Source organism: Mytilus californianus, unplaced genomic scaffold (genome assembly GCF_021869535.1).
Source record: "Mytilus californianus isolate M0D057914Y unplaced genomic scaffold, xbMytCali1.0.p SCAF_1, whole genome shotgun sequence".
NCBI lineage: Eukaryota > Metazoa > Mollusca > Bivalvia > Mytilida > Mytilidae > Mytilus > Mytilus californianus.
The window spans coordinates 110375631-110403521 of record NW_026262581.1 but is presented as its reverse complement, the minus strand read 5'-3'; the positions used below and the strand labels follow the sequence as shown (position 1 = coordinate 110403521).

The 27891-nt window shown below is 32.6% G+C and overlaps 1 protein-coding gene across 1 annotated transcript in view; it reads right to left on the bottom strand.

The window, feature by feature from the left end:
- Nucleotides 1-22314, bottom strand: part of LOC127730380 (receptor-type tyrosine-protein phosphatase epsilon-like) — a 44564-nt gene extending 22250 nt beyond the window's left edge. The window contains exons 1-9 of the mRNA XM_052238759.1: nt 22101-22314; nt 17284-17529; nt 13115-13306; nt 12303-12440; nt 11915-12049; nt 10790-10924; nt 10202-10339; nt 1084-1218; nt 594-696 (exon numbers count right to left, since the gene is read on the bottom strand). Of these exons, the coding sequence (XP_052094719.1) occupies nt 594-696; nt 1084-1218; nt 10202-10339; nt 10790-10924; nt 11915-12049; nt 12303-12440; nt 13115-13306; nt 17284-17529; nt 22101-22173 (1295 nt within the window). The 5' untranslated portion in view covers nt 22174-22314. The remainder of the gene's footprint in view (nt 1-593; nt 697-1083; nt 1219-10201; nt 10340-10789; nt 10925-11914; nt 12050-12302; nt 12441-13114; nt 13307-17283; nt 17530-22100) is intronic.
- Nucleotides 22315-27891: the final 5577 nt, after the last annotated feature.

Genomic DNA, 27891 nt, shown 5'->3' with positions numbered 1-27891 from the left:
ATACAAACATGACGCTGTGATACTTTAAATCAAATAAAGATTGAAAAACTTTTTAAAATGATCAAGGCAATAATAAACTCTTTGAAAAATGGCTCTTCTTCTTTCACAGCGATATTACGAATATATGTCAAACTGCTCGTCTAGACAAATAAATAAAGGCAACAGTAGTACAACAAAAGCAAACGAGACTTTCAAATATATAAAACAAATAATGGTCATAACTGCAGACATCTCAAAATACTATTAAAGGTGGAAAATTTGCATTTCAAAATAGAGATGTAAATTAACCAGCATCCAAACGAACAAAAAAATAAGACCAGGAAAATAAATACACCCTGTCTTTAATGACAGACATGAGTCAAACCCTACTGATATTGAGAGTCTTCTTAAACACATGGATCAATATAAACATGCATATAAAACCTTGAAAGTACTCAATAAAAAAGTTACGATCTTATGGATCCTAGGTGATAATTATTATTCTGTCTATTGATGTAATGTGTTTACGAAAGGATATATCAATATGTAAATCTGATATTTGTTTCTTTCAAAACATATTGAATTAAAACTAAACAATGATAATAATTGTCTACCTTTTTATATAAATTACGATCAGGCCTGTAGCTAGGCACAATAAAAGTAATATCACTATAACGGCTGTCACTGTTGAAGACCCAGCAGAATCGCTTGTTAGTGCTGAAATAGAAAATGCACATCTCATAACCTAGAAATGACGTATAAAATCGTGATGTGGATTCTTTGTAAACAATCAGATACACCAAAAAAGTAGAAATCCACGGAGGATTATAAATTTTTCAGTTAACTATTGAAATAGCTGACGTATTTCAAATACACAACTCTGGATAAGGCTGTTTGTTCTTCTTTTTTTTTTTTTAATATTTCGATTTTTGAGTTACGTATTGTTATTTGTCTTTTTTCTTTTCATCCGGTTCCTGTCTATCTTTTAATATAAATTGAAGTGTGGTAAACATTGCCCTTTGGTATATTTACACATTTCTTTCTTCCTTTCTTTAAACAACACTTACTACGAAGTCACGAGTGAAATTGGAAAGATTTGCTTACCCCGACATGTATTGCCATGCCAACCAGGATCACACTGCCCAGGACAATGTCCATTCCGATGATTACAAATTGTGCCATTATAACAATTTCCGCATTCTTTCGAACAATTAAAACCATGATATCCTGGATCACATGCTGAAATAAAGAATTCAATTAATTTAGTTACAGCAAATATCGAAGTAACGGGTGTTTGAATATCCCCTCGAACACATACATGCGTGTTATACATATGCAATGTTTGCATGAAATAAATCCAGAATGCCCATTTTAAGAAAATAAATCACGTATGACATTAGTTTAGTTATTTTGAGTTTACAAAGAGCAGCTCCAGTAAAAGTCTACGATACGTTAGTATAACGAGAAAAAGCAATGTCGTTGTTCCTTTAAATTCAGAGCATGGCACCATTCTTTATGTAGACTTTGAACATAAAAACGTCTATCCAATTCAACTGTGTATAAATGCCATCCCATTGATCTAAACTTGATCTTCTTCTTGAAACGAAGAGTTGTTCTCCGATAGCATAAATATGATTACATATATTTAATATTTCACGGATTTTTTTTTAATCATTTTAACAACCAGGACCAGTTTACCAATATGTCTCTCTGGAGTCAATCATATCAATGATATATGACGAATTGGGAGTCGAACAGAGCATAATGTGAAACTCAGAAGGCATTTAAGTAAAACATTGAAACATACTGATGAACATTTCAAGGTCCAAGTAAAAATATTTGATTTGCTCATAAGATATACAGATGTAACAGCTATAAGATATACGGATGTAACAGCTATAAGATATACAGATGTAACAGCTATAAGATATACAGATGTAACAGCTATAAGATATACAGATGTAACAGCTATAAGATATACAGATGTAACAGCAATAAGATATACAGATGTAACAGCTCAGTCTGTAAGATGAATAACCACATAATAGAGATTTCCAATAAAATGACTTTACTCGACATAACCGACCTAACTCAACGTATTTCGTCCTATTGCACTGAAGCATGACGGAGGGGAGCATACACTGCATGCATTGTTTGCTCTTTGACCACGCATTTTTTGCTGATATAGACTTAATGTAAAAATCAACCCAACTACTTTTTTTAATCTTTATATATTTTGTTATTAAATTTTGAATGATTTTATTGACAAAAATATGTTAAGGGAATAAGTAAGTTAGCAACTTGTAATCAAATACACCCATCGTTTCTTGTCATTTCACTTGACCCATATTTCAGTTCTTCTCAAAATATGAATTTTAAAAACTTCCAAGTAAATATTTAGCATGACAATATTAAAATAATGAAATCCGAAGCGAGAAGGTTATTTCTTTTTTTTGTTTTTATAAGTTTTAACGTTTAAAAAGTAGATCCAAACACACCCGAATGTAAAAGGTGTACGCGACTAACTTTTGAAAACAATTATTTTTCTATAATTTAATTCAAGATAATTTGACGTGGGAAAAAAATCATATCATTGATACATTTATCAAAGAGTACTTTTTCGTCTTTAACTATAATAATGCATGGGACGAGGTGTTTGTCCATGTATACTTTAACGTGCATTCGCGGATACATGGGTAGAGGGCGTACTCCCCCCTTTTGATCGCCAAATAAATTTTAAAATCTCACGCTTTTCACGTTATCTATACACATTTTTAGTATAAAATCGTCCATTTTTTTTTCGCATCGCTCAGCTCGGCAGTATAAATTCAATTATCGGGAACTACGCCTTCTTTCAAATATCTTGGATCCGGCTATAATCATAAATTGTATAGCACCAAAAAAAAATAAATGATTGTCGTTTGACTTTGATAAATACGTTTTAAAAACAACAATGTTTGAACATTAGACATCTCGCATGATATTTCAAAGTTTCAGACTACATACTGAATTGAATTTTTCCTGGATTTAGAGCTCACTTAACACGAAAATGTGATACTGACGTGTAACCTAATGGACACATATTCTTGTTTCTGATGTTTCTTTTAATATAAATATTTATTTATTTAGTTATATATAATTCCACTTACAAATCATCATGTATCTTTTGTCGATAAATTATCATTACATTTTATAGAAACTACATATAATTTGCTATACAGTTATGTCATACAGACACTCTGTGCTTTTGACATGACAAAAGGTCTTGACTGTTTATGTACTTTTTATACTTAATTTGTGGTATGTACAAAAAAGAAGATGTAGTATGATTGCCAATGAGAAACTCTTCACAAGAGACCAAATGACACAGAAATTAATAACTATAGTCCACCGTACGGCCTTCAGCAATTAGCAAAGCCCATACCGCATAGTCAGCTATAAGAGGCCACAAAATGACAAATGTAAAACAACTAAAACGATAAAACTAACGGCTAATTAATGTACAAAAAAATGAACGAAAGCACAGCAACAAATGATAACCACTGAATTACAGGCTCCTGGCTTGGGACAGGCACACCCATGTATACTGTGGCGGGGTTAAACATGTTAGCGGGCCCACTTACTTGGGACAGTGGTGTAACAGTACGAAATAATTGATTAATATTCTAGACTGGATAATTATTCTGTATTTATTAGTTGTAGTTGTTTTAAGATAGTGTTCAGTAACTGTGAATACTCTAAGTTCGGTTCATGGAGTTTATTTGGAAATACTAGTAATTGCTGTTTTTGTGCTTCGTTTTAGTCGGACGAGTTAACCCCTTTCTTAATTGTGAGTAGACATGATCATTTGATAAACATCTATGATCTCTATTGGCTTTAACTTGGACATTTATAAAAACTATGTAGCAAAGAGATGCATGCGTAAAATAAGTTCTCGACATAAATTGGCTAAACTATCAGAATTAAGCCTCAAGCTATAATACTTACGACGAAGAAACCTCAAGCCATAATACATTCGACGAAGATTTAGCCTCAAGCTATAATACTTATGATGATGATGATAATGATGTATGTCTTATATCCAGCGACAAATATTACATATATATCAAGGATGATGAAATAATGATGATAAATGAATGTACCTTTTTGTACATTACCAACACTTAGAGTCGCATGTTTATATGCTAGGTAACAAGATAGCGTACCCGATACAAAGACACACTTGTCTTTCTTCGATTAAACCAGTGCATGCTCTTACTCGTGAATGCATTATGCTTGGTTAAGAACCATAAAATTTAGTCGTAAAATCATTTGATCTGGGGGTCCAACAAAATAATTGAACCCGTAATCGAGGCTAGCCTGCTACATGTACCAGTCAATCCCATATTTAATAAAAAATCTGTTTATATATTTTATGTTTTATGTGCATATATTATTATTCTAGCAACACTTGTTTTGTTTTGATAACACTTTTTTTTGCATAATTTATTTGATTTTCTCCTTGTTTCTTTGTATCAAAAAGCACAGCTTCAATTATCCTTGTGACTTGCAATTGTATTAATATCCAGTAGGCATGCAATTATCATTTTAAATAGTATAAAAAAAAATTAAAAGTAAAGATTACCCCGTTTTGATCCAGACTTCCTTACCACTACATGTAGCATCTAAGATACATACACTGACAAAATATTGTACCCGCATTCAAATTACAATCACCCTGTCTTGTCTGTCCATCTGCCAGTCTGTCCGTTCAACAAATACTTTCAATTTTCTCTTCAAAAGCATTAGTATGCTTAGCATGCATTCTTTATTCGATTTATTCCTCACACTCCGACATGTATATACCTGGATCCGTATGGAGCGTCAAACTATCAAACAGAGTCCAATTGGTTTGAATAACGACTACAGTGGCTCGTGCTGTCGTCAACAATAAGCAAAAACTCATACCGTATTATCAGATACTAGTTTATAAGGCATTGACTTTGAAAAACAGTTCAAACAAAAATGAACAACCGTACGGCCTTCATCAATGAGAAAAATCCATACCGTATAGTCGACTGTAAAAGGAGCCAACTTAAAAAATATGAAACAACTCAATTGAGAAAACTACCGGCCTGATTTAAAACAAAACAATTTACGAAAAAACAAATATAACAGATATGAACCAACGACGACAAGTGAACCATAGGCTCCTGACATGGGATAGCCAGCCGCGCATAAAGAATGTGGCCGGGTTAAACATTTTTGTGAATGTTCAACCCCCCCTCCCTCCCCCTAAGCCTGGGACAGTGGTGCAACAGCACGACATAATAACAACCTGGAAAAACCTTCCTTCAGAGAGCTTGGTTCACACAAATATATACATATTTAAAGTACTTATGAATATAAAATGTGTTTTCAGCCGTGTATCACCTTCACTGATGATCCTATGCATGGATATGTCGTAGAGTTTAACTTTTATATATAAATATATACCTCTAAGGCCAGACAAAAATTGAAACTCGAAATTTTTGCTTTACTCAATCAATATGTGATAGTTTTAGAATCCACTTCTAATTGGATTAGTAAGAGTTGTCTTAATCCAAAAAAATCCTCAATATCAAGCCTTACTAATTAAAAGTACATTTTAAACAGAAAATCATTGTAAAGACTGAAGTGGCATTATAGTTGTCTTAAAAATGTAAATTGGCATTCATATCCACTTTTAATCAGAGATACTTGGGAACAGGACATTTTTTTTCAAAAAATACCAGTCTTGGGACCAAATTTCCCTCGCCTAGCGGCTTGGGAAATTTTACCGTCCCTTGACTGGTATTTTTCGCAAATACCCCTCCATAACATGATATATCTGTTCAAAATATACACATCCCTTTGTCGTACGTTTTCCCTGGGGAAAAATCGGAGATTGTAAATAAGCAAGATTAACTGCAGAAGAAGAGAACGTTTGAAATGATGCTTAATAAAGTATGATGCAATCTGATTTATCAACTTTAACAGAGACAAATCTGACTAACAATTTAAATTCGATATTTCTTAAATTGCTAGAAAAATCTCTGTCTAATAATAAATACCCACGGAAATTAAATATTATAAACCATTAAAAGACGAAAGGAAAATGGGACACCAATCTGATAACGACAAATATTAAATAATAAAAGGTTCATTTGCAAAGTTTATCGAAAAGCTAAGTCATGGTCAAAACCACGAAAGACAACTCAAATCAATCGTTACTATGATAGGTAAAGATACGTGTATATACGTGGTCTTATGACAGTGAAGTTTTGGCGGGAATCTTAATTATCACGTGATATATAAAAATCATGATTTCTTTCGTTTTTCATCATCTTAGAAATAATTGATATTGATAAAATTTATCATGAATGGGTTTAATAGTTTAGGAATACTTAGTTGAAACTTGAGTGACGCATTTAACAAAATTAATATGTTAGCAATAACCGGCCCCGTTACGTGCGTACGTCGAGTTAGGTACGTATGTCATTTTATTGGAAATCTCTAATAAGTCTTGTATCTTTGGTGACTTTTAAAGTTATTTTTTTTATTTTATATGGCATTAAAACCTGTTTAGCAAGATCTCCTTGTAAAATAAATGATATGACGACCGTTCTTTAGTTTGATATAAAATATCGGGTGATTTCTTGGTCTTGATTTTTTCAGCAATCAAGACTGATTGTCTTAGATTAGTTTAACGATCATTCATTATCTTACTTTATACAAGTTACCAATACGAAGATGTGTCATATATATTACTGTGACCTGACTATAGGTGTTGCTGTTTACCTTTACCTATTTTTCAACCAGACTGTAAAATTGACAATACAATTTGGACATTTAAATTGACCAGTTGGTATTGTTAGAGTTGAGTCTACCTTTATGCTTAAAGACTGAGCAACACGAACCCCACCAAAAACTGGCGGTGATATCAGGTGCTCCGGCAGGGTAAGCAGATCCTGCTCCACATGTGGCACTCGTCGTGTTGCTAATGTTAGTACAAACCCGGTAATAAGTCTAATTCGGTAGATCACATTCGGGAAAAGGGGGAGGGGATTGTGGTTACGACATTAGGAACATATCCGCTATCATCTGTGAAACGGATATTCCATACCAAATCGTGATGGCTTCCGTAAAACTTACGAAGGGATGATTTCAAATTCACCACTTGGAACTCTTGGTTTAATAGCTTCCTTGTGAGCAGCAATCCTCTATCAAGGAAATCATGATAGGAAATACAAGCCCTGGAATATCGTATCAACTGGGAAATATATACTCCGTATGCAGGCGCTGCTGGAATCTTGCTACATAGAAATGGATAGTTCACAATTAGGAAGCTGAAATCATCTCTTATGTCGTAAAGTTTTGGTTTTTTTTACAACCGACCCTCATTGTCAATTTCTAGATGTATGTCAAGATATAAGGCAGACTTAACTGTATCTGTTGTATCCTTTATCTCAAGTTCGATGGGATCTTAACTGCAAGTTAATATGTATGTAAATTAAATCTGTTTTTTTACAAAATAAATGAATCTTTTAATTTTTAACCCTTAAACATAGTATTGTCCAGCTGTCAGTGAAACAACAAATAGCTATTCAGGTGTTTTCAGTTTCAGTTTTCAGATGGATATGTTATGTGTTTCTTCATATATCCCTTCAACATTATCATTTTGGAGTAGTATTCGCAGTGTTTGAAATCTGTTGGAATCAATGTGCATAAAATATTGGGATTTATTTTATTTTAATTCACTTCTTAGATGCCATTCAATTTTGCTTCTTAAAATGTGACTTGTTTTTTCCCAAGAATTGAGTGTATTGAATGTATCAAGGAGGAAATAATTCATTCAAAATGTTTTGTGTGGCTTTCACATGATGATGTACATGTAAAATTCGAAATAGTTTTGGAGTATACCTTGCAGTGGTTTTCTTTGAAATCTATTAATAATAGGATTTGTGTGCATAAAAATACTGTGTTCACTAAAGGGCATTAACTTTTTATAAGATGGAATTTAGTTAATCTAAAAGATAAAAAAAATATATAAACTGGAATGCAAGTAGGAGAAATAATTTCATCCAACATGTTTCCGTGGCTTTAAATGTGATTTTGAAAATAATCATTATGAAATTCTGGATCTAATACGAAGATGATTCACCTGTTATAACGGGATATATATCATGGAAATGGAAAAAAAAATGGAATACAGTGGATATAGTCAAATCTAGTGATAAAGTGAAAAATAAAAGTAAAATATTCCAAAATATTCACAACGTGAGGATAACAAGTTTGAATGTGATATCGGAAATAATCATTATAAAATTCTGGATCTTATATTGTTTAATTGGGACATATATCATGGGAAATGAAATAAAAACTGAATACTGTGGATAAAGTAAAAACAAGTGATATAGTGAAAAATATCAATAAAATATTCAAAAAAATTTGTAAAGTCAGGATAACTATTTTGAATGAGATATTGGAAATAATCAAAAATTTCAAAATTCTGGATCTGATAAAAAGACTCTGCATCTGTTAAATTGAGATATATATCATGGGTAATTTAACAGAATACTGTGAATATAGAAGAAAATCTAGTGATATTGTGAAAAATGTAATAAATATTCCAAAAAGTTATTAAAATTAGGAAAATATTTTAAAATTATTTCAAATAGTGAAACTGGAATACTGGATGGGATATCAAATATCAGTGTCAATAAATACATAAATAAAACAGTTTATTCATAACCATTATTTTTTATATTTCACTATGCATAAACACTTTGGACAAGGCTCATATCAATAAGTATTGAAAAAATGTCAAAATGAAGGAATGCACACATTTGTTCTGATGTTTATTAATCCTGGAAAATTATTGAAATTATAAAATAATTAAGAATTCCACAAGAGTAAAACAAAAAAATTTGAGTTATCTCCCATTAGAAAAAGCCAAAGATAAAAAGAGATATTTTCAACAATATAAAAGAAATTCAAGCACTCATAAATAGTATTTGGCTATGAAAACATTAAGAGGAAATGTAGGGCATTATACCACATACAATTAAATACCCTGCCAAAAAAAAAACATATATGCATTCTTGTTATGGCTTGCTCACTCCAAAAATTGAAACGACAGTAAAATAAAAATCTCTCTTTTTCCTGCTAAATGTTGTGTTTCTTTGGCAACTGTATGGCCATTTACTTCAAGTAGTACATTCATTTCTTTCAAAAAAAATACTGTAATTACAATGTTTATTTCCTTTACTTGTTTTAGGATTCTCTAATGAAAAACATTGGGAAATGATTTTTTTTTTAAATCAGTAGTTTTTAACAAATATCAGAACATGAAATAAGTTTGCATCTGGTGATCATACTCTAGCAATATTCATACCATATATACTAATTTAAACTGCATGCATGTTATGTTATTTAACAAAGATAAAAATTGAAGCCTTAATGCCACATGGATAACTTTTACAAAAGACATATCCCAGTTACACTGCAACAATTACAATAGAACAGGTGTAGTGATGGGACAGCATCCAGGTAGACTCTAAATGCACGAGTGATCATCTATTCATCAACTCTAACAATACCAACTGGTCAATTTAAATGTCCCAATTGTATTGTCAATTTTACAATCTGGTTGAACAATAGGTAAAGGTAAACAGCAACACCTAGTAAGATGATAGGATTAAGATTAATTCTTAAAATTTATCCAATTAAATAAAGAAGTGTGCATAATGAAATGTCTTTTGAACATATGAAATTGTATTGAAAGCAACAGGAGAAACTCCAGACAAACGGACTTCCGTTACTATGTGAAAGTCAGGCTACATAGAAAGTCAAAGATAGAACTCATGGCATTGAATTTACATCGATTTGAAATGAAAATTGCAGTATGTATTAGGACTTGTTAATTGACTGCTTGAACTCTAACTGCTGAAAGATTTTACATTTTGTAAACCAAAGTTTCAGAAATTTGTTTAGTGAGGATAAAGCAACAGACAGTTAGTTTGATGTGAAATACAATGTCAAAACAAGTACAGAAACCTTAATTTGTCGATGTTTAAAACAAAATAATATGCTGAGTACAAAAAGTGAAACATGAAAAGAAACAACAGATAATTTACTTAAAATTTTTTCCATCATAAGCCTTATTGAATTAAAGCATTTAAACTGAACAATACTTATGTGTTTCTGCAATATTTCTACTTACAAATATTACAATACTTTCCCAACCAACCATCTGCACAACCATTATCACATATACCAGTCACGGGATTACATGTTCTTCCGCGGTCACAATTACCACAGCTGTTGTTACAGTTCTGACCAAACATATTCGGAGGACATGCTGAAAGTGATAAATCCGTTATTTAAAAGAATGTATGAGCGCTTATCGAAAATTGACGAATTTCTTTTTACATCTATAGGCCTTTTCGGTCTGTTTTTGTTGTAAGGTAACTGACTCCTTAACGTTTATCCTACATATTCCTATAAGGAGGAAATATAGATAAAATGATTCAGAAACATAATAATGCACATTAAGTTGTAATCGAGGCAATTATGTATATTGTATGAACCCATATTTAAAACTTTATGAACTGCTACCTGAAACCGTTTTGAAATTATATCTCATAGTCCCAATTACTTCAGTACAGAGAAGCAATCAAACTTTTAAAAATAATATCTTGACTACATTTTAAGTTATATGGTTGCTGTCTGAAATATCTTCCACATCTGCCTGTCTCACTGACTTATATCCAACATCTCCGTTTATTCATATAGAACATAATTCACTTACGTTGACTGCAAGAATCCAAGCTCCATCCAGGCAAACAACTTCCACTAAAACACGTTCCGTTATCTGGAAAGCAGTCAGATCCAGCACAGTTACAAACAGACAAACAGTCGAACCCAAACAGGTTACCTGTACATGCTGAAATCAAATTACATTAAAGTTGTAAACTGGCAGAATTAATACAATAAAGTATCATTAATAATATAAATAGCACTTCATATGTTACTTATATGTTTGGATGGTAACAGTTGTTGTATCTCTAATCCATTATTCTAAGAACCTGAGGGTAAATGAAGTCGTGCAAATTTTGACCTTATTTTAGTACTTTTTTTTATATTTGTCGAGCCTACGACTTCCGTCGCAGAAAGCTCGACTTAGGGATAGTAATCCGGCGGCGGCGGCGGCGTTAACTAACTTCTTAACAGCTTTATATTTCAGAAGGTAGAAGACATGGATGCTGCATACTTTGTATATAGATGCCTTATGATATGAAGTTTCCGTCTGTCATATGTTCATTGTCCTTGACCTCATTTTCATGGTTCAGTGACTACTTGAAAAAAGTTAAGATTTTTTGTAATGTTAATTTCTCTCTTATTATGGGTAATAGGATAACTATATTTGGTATGTGCGTACCTTGCAAGGTCCTCATGCCTGTCGGGCAGTTTTCACTTGACCCTCGACCTCATTTCATGGATCAGTGAACAAGGTTAAGTTTACGTGGTCAAGTCCATATCTCAGATACTATAAGCAATAAGTCTACTATATTTGGTGTATGTAATGATTGTAAGGTGTACATGTCCAACTGGCAGGTGTCATCTGACCTTGACCTCATTTTCATGGTTCAGTGGTAAAAGTTAAGTTTTTGTGTTTTGGTCTATTTTTCTTATACTGTGTGCAATAGGTCAACTATATTTGGTGTATGGAAATATTTTACGATGTACATGTCATCAGTCTGGCAGGTTTTATTTGACCTTGACCTCATTTTCACACTTCATTGCTCAATGTTAAGTTTTTGTGTTTTGGTCTGTTTTTCTCATACTGTAAAATGAACGCTTCCGATCTATATATTTGAAATTCCGATATGAAATAATACTAAACAAATCACAAAGTGTAATGATTTTTACTCACTTTCATTACAATAAATCCCACTGTAGCCTCTGAGACATCCTCCGACTGGACATACTCCTGTCATCTTATCACAAGCAGAACCTCTACAGAAACAATTATTGCTGCATCCTAATCCGTAAGTGTCATCATCGCATACTACAAATTAAATTAAACTGTAGCATTTAGATATGTTAAACGAATTAGATGACTTACTTGTTGATTTTTTTTTATCCGTGGCAAAATATCAATGTCACTAACAAAATCTTTAAAATATCAAATATATGCGACACACAGCCTTTCCTCAATCAAAGTACAAAGTTACTCTTATTTGTGAAGTATCAAACAACAAATTAGTTTGGAAATGATTATATGTTATACCATATCTACTTATAACCAAAATTAATAGTACCTTGTTGACACGTATTTCCCTGCCAACCAGGTCGACAACCACCAATACAATATCCGTCGTCAGGGTTACAGGTAGAAGACAAACAGTTGGCTGGACATGACATTGCACAATTTGTACCATATAAACTAACTGGACAACCTGTATTGTATTTGAATAATCAAAATATAGCATAACCATGATAACATTTATATTTGAAATCAAAGTAACAATTAGATATATAATAATAAAACTCACTTATCTGGATAAGTCAGACAAAGGTTTACTTCTTTCATTTGAAACATGCATTGAGCAATTGTTTGTCAATAGGGTCTGCTTTAAAGTGAATTATATAAATAATCAAGAAACTTTTACATATGCTTAATAGCAGACCCTATAGACAAACAATTGCTCAATACATGTTTCAAACCTATATTAACAGTTTAAAACCTCCATCAAGTTAAGGGCATCATAAGATAAAGTCGCAGTATGATAAGGCTATCATCTTTCGAGGTTTATTAAATTCGTATCTTCCTTGTCTCTTTCTTCAACTTGGACATGAAATATGAATTCTTTTTATGGATTCGATAATATAAAACTTCTCGTATATATATATATATATATATATATATATATATATATATATACAGAAAAGTATCAATGTTTTGTAATATTTGTTTGATAACATTTAGCTCCCGGGAACTAAATAAAAACAGTAATTTTATGATTCTTGGTAGAATTTGCAAACTTACATGTATCTTTTAATGTATCAGACCTTAACCAAATCATTTTCATATATGTAATGAAAATATCAATAAAATAAAATGCATACATACCATAGGCTTCAAAATTACAAATTTCGGCGAACCCTATGTTGTTATCGTATCGAGCATATCTACCAATTACTGTACAATTATGCTGATCATTTGTCAATGGCTTTCCAGCAAATGTATCCTGATAACACACTATACCGTTAGCTAATGTCTCGTTTGAAAATGTAATAGTATAACCATTCATTCTATCGCTGCCTGAAACAATTTAAGTTATACAAGTTTTCATGAAGCATAGCCAATACAGTTGCATGTACTCTATCAAACCCATCGAGTGTAATGAAAGTAGTCGTATTGTAGGTTTGGGTATCATTTTGGACCATTTCAATTACAAATGGGGTAATGTGAAAATCATTTCTTTTAATCAAGTGGAGAGGAGGGAAAATGATGACGTTGTGAACAAGACATAGTACAATGAGGTATTGGAAATGGGAAAGGAAATATGTGGAAGTTGTGGTGTCACGGAATAGAAGTTCCTTCATAATATAAGTTCCAAATGGAAACAATATTCTGGAATATTATTTCCACTGGAATAAATATTACAGTAAATGTTCCTAACGGAATAAATGGTATAGAATATTTGTTCCAACAGGAACAGATATTATGACATTGTTTATAACAAAGTTTCCAGAGGAACTTCTGTTAGGCGGAACAAATATACGTTGACAGTGGTACCATAAAGTTCTGGAATTGGAGTGAAGGAATATGATATTTTTGTGAACTTTTTATATCCAATAATACGACGACAGATTTTGATCGTCCTTTTTTATGTTTTTCGTCGTATTATTGGATTTTAATGGTTCACACAATATAAAAAAAATACCCGTTTTTTTGCAGGCTTGTCTAGATTTTCTTTCAAACATCTTTCTTAAATCATATCTAACATTATTTCTAAGTAAAAGACTATCTAAATATATCTTGATGATATATAACTATCGGTGTCAATCACATGTTCATTCAAACACGATTATTTCAAATAATTGCAACTGTATCAAAATCTTTAATTTTTCTACACTATACACTAGTATTGCTCATGCTCAATTAAAACCCCAAGTACTAGTTTAGAATGGAAAACGTGCTTATACGTTTCTTGTATTAGGTCACGTAAAATCTTACTTTGCTTAGAACCATACCGACTCTTACAACAAATACAACGAAGATGATAAATCATAATTAAAATATCGGGCCTTTTATAGCTGACTATACGGCATGGGGTTTGATCATTGTTGAAGGCCAAACAAGTTCTCAACAGTTGCTTACATCCACGTCATTTAGACTTTGATGGATTCATAGTTTGTCTCACTGGCAATTATAACACATCTCTTTTTTGTATATTGATTTTTTTAACAACATATTTATCGCGTTTGGTTGAATGAAAATTTGATGTAGCAGTCAGTATTCCAATGTGCACCAATGGTGATTATATTTGATAAAAAAAATAATACACATATATTGCGATAAAAATTATAACTGCCCTAGCGTTGTCAGCACGAATTTTGACTGGTATTATGCGTTTAGTTAGTCGATGTACAACATACAGTACATTTTGAGTATGTCAATGAGACAACTATCCATAAAAACAATAAAACCGAAAGAGACGTGAGATTTTCGTGCGCACAACAAGAGCTTCTGCATGAACCGTCATCAGGTATGCTCGAGATCAAAAGTTTGAAATGCCAAATATATGAAACGTTGTAAAACATTAAAAGCAATAGAACCTTAACAGACCCGTAAATATAAAAATGAGGAGATGTGGTATGATTGTTAATTACACAACTACTAGTATCTTCCAGAGAACACTAAGACGGGGATATAAACAACTACTAGTATCTACCAGAGAACACAAAGACGAGAATGTAAACAACTACTAGTATCTACCAGAGAACACAGAGACGAGGATATAAACAACTACTAGTATCTAACAGAGAACACAGAGACGAGGATATAAACAACTACTAGTATCTAACAGAGAACACAAAGACGAGAATGTAAACAACTACTAGTATCTAACAGAGAACACAAAGACGAAGTTGTAAACAACTACTAGTATCTACCAGAGAACACAAAGACGAGGATGTAAACAACTACTAGTATCTACCAGAGAACACAAAGACGAGAATGTAAACAACTACTAGTATCTAACAGAGAACACAAAGACGAGGTTGTAAACAACTACTAGTATCTAACAGAGAACATAGAGACGAGGTTGTAAACAACTACTAGTATCTACCAGAGAACACAGAGACGAGGATGTAAACAACTACTAGTATCTACCAGAGAACACAGAGACGAGGATGAAAACAACTACTAGTATCTACAAGAGAACACAGAGACGAGGATGTAAACAACTACTAGTATCTACCAGAGAACACAGAGACGAGGATGTAAACAACTACTAGTATCTACCAGAGAACACAGAGACGAGAATGTAAACAACTACTAGTATCTACCAGAGAACACAGAGACGAGGATGTAAACAACTACTAGTATCTACCAGAGAACACAGAGACGAGAATGTAAACAACTACTAGTATCTACCAGAGAACACAGAATGTAAACAACTACTAGTATCTACCAGAGAACACAGAGACGAGAATGTAAACAACTACTAGTATCTACCAGAGAACACAGAGAAGAGAATGTAAACAACTACTAGTATCTACCAGAGAACACAAAGACGAGAATGTAAACAACTACTAGTATCTACCAGAGAACACAGAGACGAGAATGTAAACAACTACTAGTATCTACCAGAGAACGCAGAGACGAGGATGTAAACAACTACTAGTATCTACCAGAGAACGCAGAGACGAGGATGTAAACAACTACCAGTATCTAAAAGAGAACGCAGAGACGAGAATGTAAACAACTACTAGTATCTACAAGAGAACGCAGAGACGAGGATGTAAACAACTACTAGTATCTAAAAGAGAACGCAGAGACGAGGGTGTAAACAACTACTAGTATCTACCAGAGAACGCAGAGACGAGGATGTAAACAACTACTAGTATCTACCAGAGAACACAGAGACGAGAATGTAAACAACTACTAGTATCTACCAGAGAACACAGAGACGAGAATGTAAACAACTACTAGTATCTACCAGAGAACACAGAGACGGGGATATAAACAACTACTAGTATCTACATGAGAACACAGAGACGATGATGTAAACAACTACTAGTATCTAAAAGAGAACACAGAGACGAGGATGTAAAAAACTACTAATATCTACCAGAGAACGCAGAGACGAAGATATAAACAACTACTAGTATCTACCAGAGAACACAGAGACGGGGATATAAACAACTACTAGTATCTACCAGAGAACACAGAGACGAGGATATAAACAACTACTAGTATCTACCAGAGAACACAGAGACGAGAATGTAAACAACTACTAGTATCTACCAGAGAACACAGAGACGAGGATGTAAACAACTACTAGTATCTACCAGATAACACAGAGACGAAGATGTAAACAACTACTAGTATCTACCAGAGAATACAGAGACAAGAATGTAAACAACTACTAGTATCTACCAGAGAACACAGAGACGAGGATGTAAACAACTACTAGTATCTACCAGAGAACACAGAGACGAGGATGTAAACAACTACTAGTATCTAACAGAGAACACAGAGACGAGGATATAAACAACTACTAGTATCTACCAGAGAACACAGAGACGAGAATGTAAACAACTACTAGTATCTAAAAGAGAACACAGAGACGAGGATGTAAACAACTACTAGTATCTACAAGAGAACACAGAGACGAGGATGTAAACAACTACTAGTATCTACAAGAGAACACAGAGACGAAGATTATTGATGTACCTTCATCAGGAACGCTAATATTCCAAGACTTGAATACCTGAGGAGCGAAATGAGCAAAATCAAACTTAGTTCAACTTTGCCTGAAAGGAGTTGGAACCTTATGGTTTCTCAATAATTGCTTCATCTACCAACGGAGATTTAAAGACCGGTGCAGAATATCTTTCCAAAACAAACAAGTTTTAAATATGGATTAAACTTAGTATCAAATATCTGATGCTTATACAAAATATATATCATCTGCTTGTCAGATTCACCGGTCTTGCAATTTCATATCAGTTCCATATCCCCAAAAAATTGAAGTTAGTGTGAATTAAAAATTGAATTTTTATACTTACGATCATTTCTGTACGCTATTTTCACCCGTGTTACAATACTGAGCTGTCCGAGGTCCACTTGCCAATATACTGGTTTCGAGTTTGTAGTCTGACGGGTATGGGTACATGTCCCTGCAGGAACTTCGGGTGTCCCAAATACATCACTTGTGTTTTCATCTACAGCTTGATCGGCTGTAAAATATATCATCCCATCCGACCCTGTGTAATTGGAACTGAGAAGAGCTGGTTTCTTAAATGCTAAGTTAACTAAAAGAAATGAAAAAGCAAATCTAAAATGATTTATTACGGAAACAAACAAAAAAACGAGTGAAACCTGATTATTTTGAAACATTTATTGACACTGATGAAACAGGATACAGATGAAACAGTTATTGATACAGATGAAACAGTTATTGACACTGATGAAACATTAATTGACACTTATGAAAAATTAATTAACACTTATGAAACACTAGTTGATACTAATGAAACAGCTATATAAGATTCTGATGAAACAGTTATTGTTATACTGATGAAACCGTTATTGACACTTTTGAAACAGTTATTGAAACTGATGAAACAGTTATAAACACTTCTATTGGTGTTATTAAAACAGATATTGAGACTGACAAAACAGTTATTGAGTCTGATGAAACAGTTATTGACACTGATGAAAATTTTATCTGTTATGGTTTAAGGTAATTCGAGAAAGAAATTCGGGCTAAATGAACTTCTGACTCTTAACTTCAAACTAGAGATTTTTAATGCTTAGACTTAATTGCATATAAAATCTTGCATTTAAAATACATATCCTGTAAAGTGTTAGCTGTTGATCTATTCTTCCTGATCTACAAGCTGTGAAAAATTATCTTATTGTTAGAAAACTATGTTTACAAAAATACGATTTTTATAATAAGAAAACTGGTTGTTTTCATCCTCATCTTGGCCATCATACCACATATCCTTATTTTTATACAGAAAATGCTAATCTCGTCTTCCTGTTGCGTTAGAACACATATACCTATAATTAAAAACTGTATATCTAAATTATCTGAATATCTTTCTTCAAAAGCTAATTTTCAAATAAATCAAACGTTTTTTTATAACCTTACAATAAAAGAACGTAAAATAATTTTATATAATTATAGTTTATGCAAATGTATTGTACGTCTTAGTGAAAGTTTGCTCATTTTATCAAAAATCAACATGCTCACTATTTTAAACACAATCGTAGATGACCAAACTACCTTGATATGATACATGTATAAGGCCGTCTTTTGCCAATCTTCTGCGAGAAATTAAAAAAAAACATGTCTGGTTTTACAGCATTGTGTAAAGAGGGTCTTTGCACACTGTTTTAGGCTACGTGTTGTGATCTGTAGATGTTTATTTTTAAATTGTTTTCGTCCTTTTGGTCTTTGATTTGTATTTGTCCCATTGGCTCCATATCTTCTTATTTTCATATATAGTCCTCATTTGAAGACAAAGTTTTTTAAATCAGTTGTAGCATTTTTAACACTGAACGACGTTCGTTCAATGAAGCCGAATGTTTATCCTATGAACCGTATTGGGAAGTGACACACTCTCTGTACGTAAAACTGCGAACCATTGTAATAACTCTTTGATAGTCCTGACGGTGACTAATCATTAGCTATACGAGTATTTATGGTTCCAAATATGGGATAACAAATAAATTTTTACCGATGTTTTACGTTTTGATATTTTAAATAGCTATTCCAAACTTTTGATAGAAGGAGACGCTTACCCTGTCGACGCCTCCGGGCTCGCTCCTTTAGTAAGAGTTAATGCGATTCCTTCAGTTTGTTTTTGTTACCTTGAGTTGTATCTTCATAATCAATTTATGAAATTTTAGCCTATGAAAATCCACTGTAGTCTCTAAGTTAGCATCAAAAGACTAAATGTATCCCATTTTAATAATATATAAAGTTTTTATTTGTTTTACACATCTTCTAATTAAGCAGGGGATTTCTATGGGGTTTCAATCAACTACAATAATTAACAATATTTTATGGAATTGATGTAGTTATAAGGGTCGAAAGGCAGTAAATAAATTCCATTTTGGTTGTTTTTTAACTTAACCTTTTTGCCCAATTTTAGTTGGAATGTATTCATTTTTTAAGTTTCTTTTCACGAGAGTCATGTGCCAACAGATGTTGTGTAGCTCTTGTGGTTTTTTTTTTTTTACCTATTAGAGGACAGAGGAACCAAAAGTCGAACTGCTAACTTCTGATTTTCTTTGTAGCGTATTCAATTTCTATGTTTATTTATGTAATCCGTAACCGCTTCTAAAACGATGGAAGACACATGTCCAAATATACTTGCTGAATGTTCTTTGATGACCGAATCTTTTACTGATTTCGACTCCAAAGTCGAGACGAACAAACCTGCCTGGGAAGCAGGATAATAATGCTCACTCTATTGGTTTTAATAGAAGTTTTTATTGCCAAAAGATAAGGGTTTTATATCTTCACTGGTTCGCTGTTCGATGGATTTTGTTGCTTTTACTGTTTTCGTGTTGCTCATTATATGTAAAAATCTGATACTTGGCGCATTTGATGTTGTCAGATAAGCATAAAAGGGACGGGATTTTGGATACAATGAGACATGTTTTCAAATAAATCAAACGTTTTTTTATAACTTTACAATAAAACAACGTAAAATAATTTTATATCTATATAGTTTATGCAAATGAATTGTACGTCTTAGTGAAAGTTTGCTCATTTTATCAAAAATCAACATGCTCACTATTTCAAACACAATCGTAGATGACCAAACTACCTTGATATGATACATGTATAAGGCCGTCTTTTGCCAATCTTTTGCGAGAATAAAACAAAAACATGTCTGGTTTTACAGCATTGTGTAAAGAGGGTCTTTGCACACTGTTTTAGGCTACGTGTTGTGATCTGTAGATGTTTATTTTTAAATTTTTTTCGTCCTTTTGGTCTTTGATTTGTATTTGTCCCATTAGCTCCATATCTTCTTATTTTCATATATAGTCCTCATTTGAAGACAAAGTTTTTTAAATCAGTTGTAGCATTTTTAACACTGAACGACGTTCGTTCAATGAAGCCGAATGTTTATCCTATGAGCCGTATTGGGAAGTGACACACTCTCTGTACGTAAAACTGCGAACCATTGTAATAACTCTTTGATAGTCCTGACGGTGACTAATCATTAGCTATACGAGTATTTATGGTTCCAAATATGGGATAACAAATAAATTTTTACCGATGTTTTACGTTCTGATATTTTAAATAGCTATTCCAAACTTTTGATAGAAGGAGACGCTTACCCTGTCGACGCATCCGGGCTCGCTCCTTTAGTAAGAGTTAATGCGATTCCTTCAGTTTGTTTTTGTTACCTTGAGTTGTATCTTCATAATCAATTTATGAAATTTTAGCCTATGAAAATCCACTGTAGTCTCTAAGTTAGCATCAAAAGACTAAATGTATCCCATTTTAATAATATATAAAGTTTTTATTTGTTTTACACATCTTCTAATTAAGCAGGGGATTTCTATGGGGTTTCAATCAACTACAATAATTAACAATATTTTATGGAATTGGTGTAGTTATAAGGGTCGAAAGGCAGTAAATAAATTCCATTTTGGTTGTTTTTTAACTTAACCTTTTTGCCCAATTTTAGTTGGAATGTATTCATTTTGTAAGTTTCTTTTCACGAGAGTCATGTGCCAACAGATGTTGTGTAGCTCTTGTGGTTGTTTTTTTACCTATTAGGGGACAGAGGAACCAAAAGTCGAACACCTAACTTCTGATTTTCTTTGTAGCGTATTCAATCCGTAACCGCTTCTAGAACGATGGAAGACACGTCCAAATATACTTGCTGAATTTTTTTTGATGACCGAATCTTTTACTGATTTCGACTCCAAAGTCGAGACGAACAAACCTGCCTAGGAAGCAGGATAATAATGCTCACTCTATTGGTTTTAATAGAAGTTTTTATTGCCAAAAGATAAGGTTTTAAGTCTTCACTGGTTCGATTTTCGATGGATTTTGTTGTTTTTACTGTTTTCGTGTTGCCCATTATATGTAAAAATCTGATACTAGGCGCATTCGATGGTGTCAGCACTACTTGGCCGGAAATGTATGTATATTAAGTTCCTTTGAACTAATAAAGTAACACTCGTCAACATTTAGCATAGAAACTAAGTTAACGACAAAGACCATCAGAGCTTGTTTTAAAGTAGATATAGGTTTAATATATTTCAACTGTTATAAACATCAAAATTAAAACTGTGTAATATTCACTTGGGTCAGTAGGTAATTTCTTCTCATTTTAATCCATCTCCCATTAACAATAAATTGTCAAATCTTAACCTGGACACTATTGAGTTATTGTAATGGAAGTTTATCTTGCCTGAAGCACTTTTGTATTTTAAAAACCTTTGTATGAATTGAAATTTAGTATTTCCCTATTTTTTAACTTATATAAGTAGTTGTTTTTCACATAAGATCCTTCTCTCTTTCTCTCTTAAGATGATTTTTTGTTAAACCATAGAAAAACAACCGTTAAACAGCAAATAATTAATACAACATAGTCATAACAGAGACATGTTTACATATGTATAAATGTCTCTGGTCATAATTGCACATGCAACAGTCAGTCAAAAAACGCGTATTCATGTAACACATCAACAGTTTCTTCATAATAAATCATCTGTGGTTTATATGTTTTTAAGGTAATTAGTTAACAAATACCTGATAAAACTTCAAATAAATAAAATTTATATGGCTATCAAAATTACAAATCTACAGTTTGAAACGGTAAACAATGTGTATTACGTATCTACTTACCTGAACATGTACTTAATCTTAAACAGCATATACAAATAATAACAGAATACTTCACAGTCCTCCAATTATACATCTTTTTAATTTGTCCCCATATTCTTCATAAAACAAACATTTTCATTTTACAATTTCTTTTCTCCTTTTATCTACATACAGGATACACAAATATAATCCAATCTGACGTGTAAATCCTATTTTGAATCATCTGTAATTAGTAAAGGACATACTTAATGTTTATAAACCTGTAGTAATGGAGACGTGGAGTCACTGTACATTTGTACATGAATCTTTTACATACATTGGTGTGTATATATCAATCTTCAGAAACTGGTAATAAGAAAAAAATCATCGGGCACAAATAAGTTCATTTTTTAAATCTCTTATTCCTGTTGTACATATAAGTTATATATCAACTCTACTGGTTGAATGTTGAAGTTTTAATATAAAAATTATGTGGGTCTACAATCGTAAAAATCACAAGGATCAAATAGAATATCCAAACTTTCTTTATAATAACCGTTTTATAAATTCATTATTTTCTGTAGAAATGCATATCTATTGTTTACATCTATCGTCTATGTTCTGACCAGTGGTTTAAAGTTTGGAAAGCCATGATGTATACATTCATGGTGAGTTACATAATAACTAAAGATCAACTTTTTAAGCCTCTGTTTTGTAAAAAATGAAGAAACTTGTCAGCTTAAAAATGATCATTCAAGTTTCAAGATTCAAGTGCTTTATTAACCTCAGACACTTGTATGTATAAGAGGACATGGATGTAGCTAGCGCTTCAACAATAAAAACCAAAGTTAAATATAAAAATAAAAAGATGTGGCATGATTACAAATGAGACAACTCTCCCCCGAATGAAAAATGTATGTGTGGTTAAGTTTGTTACTATGTTAATGCCTACCAATTGAATTTATTGTTAAATTGTTCTCATCTGGAATATGACCGAGATATCTGAGCATCACCATGTTGATCGACATGGATGAAAGGCGGAATATTCAAACTGTCCCCAGGAAAAGATAATACTTTGGGCACGGGCAGACATTTAGCCTTACAACATGTCTAAAACGGACATATCAATGAGTTGGTTGCGATGGTTCTTTAACATGCAGAGAGCGTGGCATTCTCTCTACACGAGGCATCAGATTTGAGGTCCAATACATATCAGACGTAGCTGCGAATTTACACATCCCATACAGCAAAACAAACGACTATCTATTTAGAATGGCTTTTACTGCAGGATTGAGAAATCCAAGTGACCATATTTCTATTCTAAGTTTAACATTAGGGGTTCAAATTCTGGATGTACTATATTGACATCTGTAAATACTCAAAATAGTGCATTGTACTTCAATGGTCAAACAAGTATCGCACGGAATCAAGAAATGATCTGTCAAACAACAAATGAAAAACACAAAATGAATGTCCAGTTATATGTATTGCATTTTTTTAAATAAAATTAATCTTTGATAATGACATATTAATGATTGTCTTGATCGTTTTATATATTACAATAATCTATCATGAAACAGAAATATAAAACGGAAATCACTGACGAGATAACTATTATAATATCCGTAAAATCTTCTTGTCATCGAGTGTAAATTATATATTTAAGTGATATATATAAATAGTGGTAACAAAATCTTCATTTGAAAGGACTTCGTGGCTCACAAACACACATTTGTAAACATGGGCTATGAAACTACACGAAATACCCTGTCACCAAGCTACTTAACTTAAACTTCAAATGAAATTAGGCCGTTAGTTTTCACAATTAAATTTTTCATGTCGGGGCCTCTAATAGCCGAATATACGGTATGGATTTTTCATTGTTGAAGGCTGTACGGTTGCCTATAATTATAGATTATCGTTGGTTATCTCAACGAGATTGATTTTCTCGCTTGAGCCGGTACGGCGAAAGCGAGAAAAGCAATCGAGTTGAGATGACCAATGATAATCTGTTTATCGCTATTTTCCCTATGAAGACGTTGTTAATTTCCTTGACAACGGCACGTGTTCCCTTAGTTTCTAGCGATAATTTTCATATCACTCGACTCCGCTGAGAACGGAAATTATCAGTCAGCAAGATCAAAGGAAAAATTCGTAAAATAGCGATAATTGCTAATATTCTCTTCATTTGAACTTTGGTTGATAGTTGTCTCATTGGCAATCATATCACATCTCCGTATTTCTATATTGATGTCTGCACAATGAAAGTTAAACTTCATTCTCTTTTCGGACAACAAAATGGCACTGTTATACGCGTATATTGTTCAAAATATGTTAAGTTCCTGGATATTTTTTCAGCCTTTCCTCGATTGATCAAATGTTTTGCAATAAACTGATAAATATGGCTGAATGCAGACCAGGATCGATTTTAGTACTCTTCTCAATCTCCATTGTTAAATCAAGGACAAAATAGAGATTGTTTCTATATTTTCTTATAATTCATTTGAATAGTTCTTTTAATACTTAACTTCAATCATTCATTTAATTTACATAAAACAGAAGATACAAAAGGGAAAATCGAAACCCGAATTTGAAGAAAGACAAACAGAAACATAGACAAAGAGACTAACAGACTAGAAACATTTCACAAACACTATACAGAAAACTAAAGTTGAGCAACACACATCCCATCTAAAACCGTAAGTAAAATCAGGTACTCCGGAAGTTTAAGTAGTGCCTTCGCCAAACTCTTGATGATACTCGCTGTCGATCATGTAATAAACGGATAAAAAGAGGAGGAGATTATATTTCAACACATGGAACACATCTTTTAACCTTCCACTAAGATCAACCAGAATTATTCTGGCATCAGAAAAAACTTTAATTTAAAGGAATAAGTTCAGTTATACCATCAAGAATGCTCGGTTCAATAGATTCCTTTGAAGCCATTCTCTGTCATGGAAATCATGGTAGGATACGCAAAACGTAAAAAATGGTGTCAGCAATAAACAATCATCTTAATTGATGATGTCAGTTTCAGAGAACTTTGTGACATTATAATCAGACTGGTTACACAGATTTGATTGTCCATTTCTAAACCTACTTTTGCCAATATGTTTTATGAAAACAAAGTTGAACTAGTTTTTTCAATCTGTCTTTAAAAATGAGAAAAACAGTGTAAAAAAGGGGAAGTAAATGACTTTGAACTATTGAATAAGAAAAGGAATAGTTGTTTCGAAAAATATATATACCTCTCGTGGCGTTAGCTATTATTAGTCTAGTCAATTTAGTAAACAACCTAAAACTAATTGCAACACAAAGTTTTTCTCTGAAAAACAAGTCTGTTACTATCTATGAACAACATACTAAAAATATACAAAAATATATTTTGCGGAAAGTGGTGTAATTAATCAAACTTTTTGGTAGTAAAAGTTATGTTATATGAGTTGCTTCCCCTTATTTGCCAAAGTTGAAAAAAATAAAATTATACAAAAAATGTTCTGTATTTTTTTTAAACAGTTGAATAATACGATACAATACATAATTGTCTCAATTTCAAAAATAATATTACAAATGAATCACTTTCCTCTCTCAAAATTTGTATATTTGAATAAAGATATAGACCGAGATTGTGTACTGCTATTTTACAATCCAAGAATCTAATTCTCCTACACAGTGTTGGTATATAACCTACAATATTGGTATATAACCTACAATATTGGTAAACAGTATTGAATTAAGTTAACCATCTTTGTCACAACCTTACTCGGTATTTGAAAGAATTCTGCCACTGTGTTAAAGGCACTGACAGTTATTTTTATGTTGGGGGAAGGGTTATCGAAACACATGTTTTGTCCTTCGTAAAGAAAATGTTAATGCAAGACTTAATTTTTGAAATTCAAAGTCTTTAATGTATTTTTTCCCCACAACTTTATAAAGAAAACAATTGGTTTTTTTTTTCATTTCCCTTCTGGAACAAACATGTTTAGATTTAGAATCCAATAATGTATCTCATAAAAAAATAAGAATGATGAGTGTTCAATGATTTTAATGTTTAATATCTTTCGAAAAGGAAATTTCACGCTCCTCGAGGCAAATAGCTACTCATGTTATTAGCGACGATCTCAGTACTCACATACTAGTACCATATAAGTAAAGCTTTCGCTTTGCAAGCTTTTTTGGATGTAACACTGATTCTCACTTTTCACTTTGGTTGCTGATCGGATGTGTACTGATTTATATTAAAGTCGGTGCGAACAGTATTTATTCATCAACTGTAATTAGCTTTGAACTAGCTATGAGAACTCAGTGTCTTTTTGTTAATTGGTTTCATACTCCGCGCTGATCTTTTTGAGTCGAGCCCTTTCCAACTGAGTTTTACAATCTGTTCTTATGTTGTGTGCTATTTCAAAACTGTTCCTGATTATGGGAGGGTTGAGTGCTCGCAAACATGGTTAACCCTGTACACTATGAATATGATTATCACAAGTCAGTGGCCCCTTATTACTTGGTGGTTATTGTTTGCTGTCCGTCATATTTGTTTTTCCGTTTATTGTTTTAACCTTAATCAGGCCATTGGGTTTCTCGTTTGACTTGTTTTATATTTTGACGTTGAGCCAGAGTTGTTTACATCCACACCCACATCATTGTTACCTCTTGTGGAAAGTTTTCTCATTGGCAATCCTACAACATCTTCTAATTATGTTTTTAAAGTGGGGAGATTTTACAATAAATCATAGTTTCACTGGCAAGCGATCAAACATACTACCAAGAGATCACTGAAATTAAATTAATTCAATGAGATATCTAAGAAGTAACTTGGTAATGCTTTACTTTATATATGGCCAGAGATAGCGTATATATATAAATATATGCCTTCGGGTTCATATGATCCGTTCATCCTATTTTGACTCCTCAAAATTCAAGAGTCTATCCTAGATTGAGATAAATTGTATGGCTTTCCAAATACTGTTTCGATCCCTAACATCACTGAAGAGACATTAATTGTCGAAATCCGGATATGGTGTACAAAAACCTTTGCACCTTTTGTTTGCGGTATACCATCTTTTCCGCAAGTTCATTGTTTTCTGTTTAGTATTAAATTTATAATTAAGATCCATTTATTACATCGGTGATCCGTTTATTTGGCAATCGCCAATGGCAGTCAGCAGGATTTAAGAACATTTGTTGTTCGACCTGTTAGTCAAATGCGTTTTGTTAAAATATACTTTTTCACTCTTTTGGTCTTTTGGAAAATGTTGTTTGTGCTGTATTATTTTCATATAGCAGACAACCCATGTGAATTCTTTGTCATTATCATTTGGTTGATGTTTCAGACCACCACATACAGGTTTACAGGGTACACACATAAGGCGCAGTTGCTATTAACACTTTCTCCAGGAAGTGATCCCATCAATTCTTTCAACAGTGAATCCATTATATTCAGACTGAGACAACTGATTGTATGAATTCTCCGACATTAAATATCTAGAAAATGCTTATCTCATTTTCAACATACAAAGTTGGACCATTTTGGTACAATTACTTTTTAAATTCAAGCTCTTGAGGTAAACTATAATCTTATTGACAAAGCTTCCCTTGAAATTGCCTTAAAACAGTATCAGATCTACATTTCATGCTAATTCAGTGAACTAGTATATATAGGTTCCCAAATTTAAAAATGCGTATACATCTGAAATTAAACGTGGGTATTGATAGTGCTTGCTAAATAAAATTAGCAACACATTAAGAGAAATCTACAATCACATCTTCTGTGTTTAACTCTGACTTTATGCAAATCAAATGTTGTAAAAGTAGCTAATGAAAAAATACA